At 34.9% G+C, this 8617-nt stretch overlaps 1 protein-coding gene across 2 annotated transcripts in view; it reads left to right on the plus strand.

The window, feature by feature from the left end:
• The first annotated feature begins 5659 nt into the window (after nucleotides 1-5659).
• The window catches only part of LOC137625821 (uncharacterized), a 14845-nt gene continuing 11887 nt past the window's right edge, over nucleotides 5660-8617 (plus strand). Inside the window, exon 1 of one of the 2 annotated variants that reach the window (XM_068356702.1) lies at nucleotides 5660-8617. This exon is cut by the window's right edge and continues 50 nt beyond it. In XM_068356702.1, the coding sequence (XP_068212803.1) occupies nucleotides 5661-8617 (2957 nt within the window). In that variant the 5' untranslated portion in view covers nucleotide 5660. The other variant, XM_068356711.1, reaches the window with a different exon arrangement.

An 8617-nucleotide genomic window follows, 5' to 3' on the forward strand; every position in this document is an offset into this window, starting at 1 on the left:
ATAAAATATCAAAGAATGCTCAAAGAAGTGCACTTGACATGTTTAGAGTCCTTTCAAATGAATACCCAGTGAACTCCAGGGAAATGTGTTGTCTCCTATGTTGTTTATCCTCCTCATGTATTTTGTAATGCGTAGAACAGTTAGGGATGGTGGAGAAAGATTGGACTGGACTGGTAATAGGAAATTTGCTGACTTAGAGTATGCTGATGACGCTGTCCTTATTAACAGAACACCACCAATGATTGCCTAACATAATTCATTAAATATCATTGGAGGTTGGGCTCAAGATCAATAGAAGAAAGACAGAGATGATGAGAACGGGCTATGCAATGGAACATGAATCGTGAAGTAGGAGATGATGAATGGAGATGTATTGATTCAAAAGCTCAAGATAGAGATGACTGGTGAAACCTAACCGAGGCCCTTTGCGTCAATAGGCGTAGGAGGAGATGATCATGATGAGGATGACGGTTATAAAGTAAGATTGAGTGAGCAAAAAAAAAAAAAAACATTGATTTATTACAATTAATAATCCTGTCAAAAATGTCATGCAATCTTGGAAATACATATTTTGGCATGAATACAATACATGAAATGATTAACTAAATTTGGCTTGGAAAAATATTGAGTGTTTATAAAAAAACGCAAGCTATTTCTATTTTATATATGCAAATATTTATAAAAGTGGATGTGAAAAGGATATAAAAAAATTCAGAAGTTTATTTGCAGTTTCAAAGTTCAAAACATATTGTAAATATTTTTTTTCAATAATTGACAAAAGATTACTTATGTAATTTTTTCGACTAATTGCAATAGATGAAAACTTCCTAGATCATAGAATCTTGCCAAGGAATGGAGCCTAAAGGGGAATTCACATATTCCCGCAGGTGGTAATGTCGACTTCTTCCAGTAAAGCTGGATGTGCGTCTTCGTCTGAAAGCTAGACAATATAAAATTTGGTCAAGACTTTCATCTGCCAGGTATGACCTCATGCGTATCTGAGTCCTCTTGGTCTCCCTTACTCTTAGCGTTTTGTCATGACGTCAAAATTAAGTTGTGCAGCACACTTGCTGCCAACACTACGGACTTGATACGATCATGATGAAGACTGATGGAAATGTGAAACAATCTAAACCTTTGGAAGTTGAAGGAAAAATATCTATTAGATCATGAAATGGTATACACAATGTATTTTTTATTACCCACATTTCCAGAAAGAGTTAAAATATCGAACTGTCAAGCAAATGAAGATAATTATTGAAGATTATGATAATTTGGAACAATAATTACTTGCTCGCTAAGATCCTATTGATGCTCTACAGAGTCTACCTTGTCCTGCCCAATTGATAGTTGTAGATTCGTTCTGCACGTGTCAGGCATCTTGCAGGGTATGTTTTCATTAGATAATTCTATAGAGCAAAAGCATCATCTATAATAAAGAAATATTTCACTAGGGGTTTATATTTCGTTTCATCATCAAATCTTCCAGTGGCAGGCAAGCTGGTTTTGCATTTATCCAACATATCCAGTAACTTTGTCTTAGCAAAAACACCACCATCAGACTCTGATCCTATGGCTCCGACATCCATATACTAGAATTTGTATTCAACAAAATCTACCGTAAGAAGAATCAGGGTAGAATTTCTGGAGGCGAACGTACTATTGATCTAAGGATGTATAGAAATTTCCATCATTGCTCAAATTCATGGTCTATCTCCTCCCATTTCTCAGAGATATTGGGAACCTGTATGACCTCCTATACAAAGGCTTGTACATAAGCTTTACAAGTGTCAGACTCAATACTGCTAAGGGTTTTGGGAGCTCTTCTAGTATTTGCCTGTTGCAAGATAATGTAGGACAATTTACAACATGCAGACTCTGCTCAAACGGTCTCTTCCAGAATATCACGGTCTTTGTTATATAATGTTTAACCCATTTCAAAATTATATAAAAAAAGTCACCCGTAATCCTAGTAAAATTCCTATATAATCTTGGATTTTCAGTAGCCAGTTTGTTCATCAGTACGGTAATTACCAGAAACATCTTATAGTTCTCTGCTTCTTAATTATCTTCGTATGGTGAAGATCCTACATAATTCTTATCTGCATCAGGGCACCATGATAGTCAGAAATGGCTTTTAAAAATTTAGGGTCATGTTGGTAGTTTGGTATGAGGTTTAACAAGCTCTTCCAAAATGCTCTCACCTTCCTATCATTTTAACTATGGCAAGAAATTGGAAAAGGGAACTATTTCTAATATAACTGAGAAATAATGGATCTTCTGAAAGCTCTCACGGGGTGACAATTGGGGAAATCTAAATAGACTTCGTAATCGAAAGCTTTCTCCAAAATCAAACCTCATTCTATCCCAACCTCCATTTAGGATTAAAACGGAAATTCACTGGATAAGCATCTTAAGTTTTCCCTTTTTCTTTTAATGCTCATCTTTTTTTGTGAGTGCATATTTCTCATTGGTGAATTTAGCAAAATGAATAAGGGATATTTAATCTAATTTAAGGTATATGAATGGCATGTTATACAGTAATGTTATAGAGTATGCTGTATTAGATTATACCAATATTGGACGACTATTAAATCAAGAAAATTAGTAAAATAATTTATTAATAATATCATAAATTTCTATAAAAACAATTTTTTTAAAATAAGGTAAGGGTGATTATGATTTATTTCCCTTGTGAAAAATGCAACAGCTTATTGGATATAGTTTCAAATCTCAAGAAACAAACCGACTTTATTCATAACCTACAAATATTTCTTGTCAAAACTTACATTTCTTCCATATTGATTGAATGAAATTTCAGATAGTACAACGAAGTACTGCATTTTTATAGTCGTAGTTATGATTTAAAAATTGTCGATACTTTACAATAATGACGTTTGTATTTCCATATTAGTCTCTAGGTTTTAGTTTAAAGAACTGGAATTTTCTATTTTTGTTCATATGGGACCACACATTCGGTTTCTAATATTTTTTACCGCTAACATTACATATACTGCAGTTGAAGAAGAGAAATCTTAAATGGCAAACTGTATATCGAAACTTGAATTTTCAATATATACATACATACATATATATATATATATATATATATATATATATATATATATATATATATATATATATATATATATATGTGTGTGTGTGTGTGTGTGTGTGTATGTATATATGTATATAAACAAATATGTATATATATTGTAAAGGAATATGATTAATTGAGTATAAAATTGCAGAAAAGGTTGAAGATTGATATTTTCATAAAAAAGGTGTACACTAGCCAACAGATGGCAGTACCGCTTGTCTGTAGTCGCCAAGGATAATGTACCGAAAAATTATATTTAGTACATGGATGTCTAGCGTGAGTTGAGTATATAAAGCCCCACAACGGTGATTTTCGGCGGAGTCGTAACAAACAAGTGATAATAAGTGTATCAAGTTTTTAAGGAATATATGGTAATGTATTGTTTATCCATTTGGACGTTTTCTTGTGTGATGTAACGTTGGTTGCCACTAACTGTTTGATGTTACTATAGTGTATTATATGTTGTGATTATGTAAAGCTTTGCGACTTGGGTATTCTACGGTGAACTGCAGAAATTAGTGATTAGTAGTCTTGATGAAGTGCTGTTGTGTAATGCGTTTGTAATTGGTTTAATGTTCTGTTTGTGACTTTGTTCTGTTTGTGACTTTAATTTCTTTATTAATTGTTATTAAAGTACATTTTAAGTTATTATGGGTTATCACTCTTTCCTGATATATTCTGCTCGTAAATCCTTAGTATAAGAGATTTTGTTTTCTTATGTTACATGGGGGCCTGTCGAACAAAACCCGAACGTATCCCTATTTACTTATCCTCGGTGTTAGCTCATGTTTGCCAACCGTTAAATTACGTATCCCTACTGTTAATTGCTTTTTAACACTTCCATATACTTTAAAGAGGGGGGAGAGTTGTGATAGTGTTAGTGCTATATTTGTCTTGCTGTGTTATTTTGAGCAGGTTATTAAAGATGTTTGATTTGAAAGATTTCATACGTAGTCCTAGTGGTGAGAAGTTAGAAGGTATAACCAAAATAGACTGGATTGTTCTAGCTAGGTACTATAATGTAGAAGTATCAGAATCTGCAAGGAAGCAAGAAATCTCAAATAAAGTAAGTGAGGCGCTAATGACTTTAGAAATTTTGTCTGATAAGGAAGCGTTGTTACTAATGAATTGGGAAAAGGAAGAAGCTGATAGCCAGCAAAGTGCTAGTGATAATAATACAGAGGATAGTACAAGTGAAGAGGAAGGTGCAAAAGCCGTACGTGAAAAAACCAAGTCACTTAAAGTCAAACCAAAAAAGTCTAAACTTGTTTATGAAGGGATGAGTGTTGAGCAGATGCAGATTCATTTGCAAATAGTTAGATTAGGAAATGAGAAAGCTGTCGAACTTAAAAGATTAGAAGCTGAGGTTGAGCAAAAGAGGATAGAACTAGAGATAAAGAAAATTGAAGTAGAAGGAAAGTCCAAAGTAGCACTAAAGTCTTTTCAGGTAGACAACGCAGTAAAAAGTGTACCCATTTTTGTTGAGAATGAAGTAGATTCTTTTTTTTTACAATTTGAGAAAGTAGCAGAACAGCGTGAATGGCCGAGAACGTCGTGGAGCACGTTGGTTCAAACCTCTTTTCGAGGAAAGGCTAGGGAAGTATTTGCTGCCTTATCTTTGGATGATTCTAAGGATTATGAGAGAGTTAAATCTGAGGTTTTGAAAGCTTATGAATGGGTGCCTGAGAGGTATAGAGAGAAGTTCAGAAGCTGGATAAAAAGAGATGGTCACACTCATATGGAGTATGCACGGGAACAACGCCTGTGGTATGATAGGTGGATAAATGCCAGAGAAGTTAATGGTGATTTCGGTAAGCTTCAGGAACTTATCTTGCTTGAGCAGTTTAAGGATGGTATTAATCCACTTATTAAGACATATTTGGATGAACGTGATGTAGATAATGTGGTTGAAGCCACTAGATTGTCTGATAATTACGCATTGACCCATAAGCTGTATCATACTGACGTCACTCCTAAAATTGGAAGGAACAGAGTGTGGGAAGAGCGTCAAAATTACAAGGCACAAGGTAAGACTACGAGTTCACAGGTATCATCAGGGGGAGTTTATAATAAATCCTTTAATAGAGGTTTTAGAGGGGCAAGTCAAAATAGTTATGGTCCTAGTGTTAGTGCTGGAAAAGCAGGATCCAGTGGAAATGATCAGTTTACACCCCGTTATCAAAATGTAGGCGAAAATTTTAGAGATTTTGTATGTTTCAGTTGTGGCAAACCAGGACACATCAGTAGGAGTTGTCCACATCGCACAGAAAACCGTCCAATTCAAGTGGTAAATAAAGTTAAAGATAAACCTGTACATTCTAAAAAGGATGATCATAAACCTGAAAATACTATTGCATTGTTAAATCAACCGCAAGCATGTGGTGACATTAGTCCTTGTTTGTTTGCTTCTCCCCTTAGGCCAGGTAAGAGTTACTGTAACAATAGCATTGATAATAATGTATGTAATGTTGATGAGAATATTAGTTACAAAATGGGTAACAATTGTGTTCAAAATGTTAATAATGTTGGTTATGTTAAGACTAATGTAAAAGAAAATTGAATGGGACTTCCTGAAAAGAGTACCAAATCCAAAGGTACTGAATTGTATGACCCTTTTATGGGAGAAGGTTGGTTACACCTCCCTTGTGTTGAAAAAAAGAAAGTAAGGTGGTTAAGAGATACCGGAGCGGTACAGTCTGTAATGATAAGAAATATGTATGACCAGTGGAAGGATACTGGAGAGTATGTACTTCTGTGTGGGTTTGGTCCTGAATTCTCGGCTCCATTAGTAGAAGTAAAGTTGGAAACTCCGTTAATTTCGGGTTTTGTTAAAATTGCTTTGGTGAGAGAAATCCCAGTGTCGGGAGTAGAGTTAATTCTTGGAAATGATTTATGTGGAAACAAAGTTTTTGGTAGCAGTAATCCAATTTTGACAGAAAAACCCTCTAATTCTTCATCTATTACAGAAGTTGAATGTACATTTCCAAACATATTTCCTGCTTGTGCAGTTACTACAAGAAGTAAGAGTACCGAAGGAAAGGTAAAGGATGACTACGGTTTGGATTTACAAAACTTGTTTACAGACAGTCCAGAAACACATGTAAGTAAAGTCAGTACTCCTTTGCGAATGCTGAAAGTTAATAAGGAAGAATTTGTTAAATCTCAAATTGAAGATGAGAATTTGAAGGTAATAAGAGATAATGCCCTTGTTGATATAAATGATATCGAGAAGGAAGGCAAGTGTTACTTTGTTAAGGATGGAATCCTAATGAGGAAGTTTAAGAGTAGAAATGTTAATGATGTTGTAGAACAAGTGATTATTCCAAATAGTTATAAGAATTTTGTTCTAGGTATTGCTCATGACAGTAGTTATTCTGGTCATTTAGGTATAAACAAAACTTATGAGAAATTATTGAGGTATTTTTATTGGCCTAAGATGCACAAAGATTGTAGTGAATATTGTAAAAATTGTGATTTATGTCAAAAAGTAGGTAAAGCTCAACATGACCCTAAAGTGATGCCATTGCAACCCATTGAAGTTCCAGGTGAACCCTTTGAAAGACTGGTTTTGGATTGTGTGGGACCTCTTCCTAGGTCTAGTAAAGGCAACGAGTATTTGCTGACAATTATGTCTAGTGCTACCAGATTTCCAGAAGCTATTCCTTTAAGAACTGTGAGTGCTGATAAGGTAATAGAAGCACTTAATAAGTTCTTCTCGCTGGTTGGTTTGCCAAAAGAAGTACAAACTGACCAAGGAACCAACTTTACGTCAAAAAAGTTTAAATCATTTTTAGCCTGTCAGAATATTAAGCATTGCTTATCATCTCCTTATCACCCACAGAGCCAAGGAGTGGTCGAACGATTTCATCGAACCTTCAAAACCATGCTTCGCACGTACTGTTGTGAAAATGAAAAGGAATGGGATGTCTACATCCCAATGTTGCTATTTGCCGTTCGTGATAGCGTACATTCATCGTTGGGGTATTCTCCTTTTCAGTTAGTATATGTCCATCAGGTAAGGTCGCCCATGGAGGTGATAAAAAATCAAGTGATTTCAGATGAAAAGGATTCTATCACTTTACAAGAAATGAAGGAAAAAATAAAGAAAATATGGAAAGTAGCACATGAGAATCTCGAAATGGTACAAGAAGGGATGAAAAGAAACTACGACAAAAAGGCTGCAAAACGTGAACTCGACATCGGAGACAAGGTTCTAGTGTATCTCCCTACATCTGGTAAGGTTTTTAACCAGAAGTATATAGGACCTTGCACGGTGAAAGAAAAAGTAAGTGATGTTAACTATCGAATTCAATTTCCTACAGGACGAAGGAAAGTTAAAACTTTCCATATTAACAAGTTGAAAAGGTATAATGAATCCAGTGGAGTGTTGTCAATTGCAAAAGCGGATGATGAAAAAGATGTTGAAGGAGAATTTGAAGTTAGGATAAGAAATACTGAGTATTTGAGGGATTATGAAAAATTTAGTAAATTATGTATTCATTTATCTGATGAACAGCAGCAGGATTTTAAAGTGCTTATTAAAAACTTTTCAGATCTGTTTTCAGACCATCCAAAAAGGATAAAAGGAGTACAGCATAAAATCAGGTTGAAAGAGGAGACTCCAATAAGTCAGCGTCCGTACAGAATGTCACCGAGGCAACAACAACAGTTAAAGACCGAAGTTGCTTATTTGCTGAAACACGGACTAGCAGAGGAAAGCCATAGTGAATGGGCTAGCCCATGTATTCTAGTCGACAAACCTGACGGAAGTGCAAGAATGTGTACAGACTATCGAAAGGTAAATAATGTAACTATAAAAGATTCATATCCCATGCCCAGAGTAGAAGATATAATTGATAATGTAGCAAAGTTTCCTTTTTTAAGTAAAATTGATTTATTGAAAGGATACTATCAAATTGAGTTAGACAAAAACAGTAGGAATATTGCTGCATTTGTTACACCCCATGGACTTTATAACTATAAGGTAATGCCATTTGGTCTATGTAATGCACCTCTGACATTTCAACGTCAAATGAATTATATCTTAAAGGATCTCGAAGGTGTATTTGTTTATTTAGATGACATTATCATAGTTGGAGAAACCTGGGAAGATCACATAAAAAAAGTATATGATGTTTTTAAGAGGTTATTAGAGTTCAATGTTACGATAAACCTTGCAAAGTGTGAATTTGGAAAAACTACTGTTCAATATTTAGGACATGAAATAGGAAGTGGCCACGTGAGACCTGTTGATTGTCATATTGAGGTCATAAAGAATTTGACCATCCCTACATCTAAACGTGGCGTGATGAAATTTTTGGGGACAGTGGGGTATTACAGAAAATTTTGTAAGAACTTTTCAGATGTAGCCTACCCATTAACAGAGTTGCTGAAACAGGATGTGAAGTTTGTTTGGTCAAAGGAATGTGACGAAGCTTTTAGCAAACTTAAGCTCATGTTAATGTCTAAGCCAGTGCTGAAATCCCCAGACTTTAATCTACCGTTCAAGTTACAGGT

This window comes from Palaemon carinicauda, chromosome 2, assembly GCF_036898095.1.
Source record: "Palaemon carinicauda isolate YSFRI2023 chromosome 2, ASM3689809v2, whole genome shotgun sequence".
Taxonomy (NCBI): domain Eukaryota; kingdom Metazoa; phylum Arthropoda; class Malacostraca; order Decapoda; family Palaemonidae; genus Palaemon; species Palaemon carinicauda.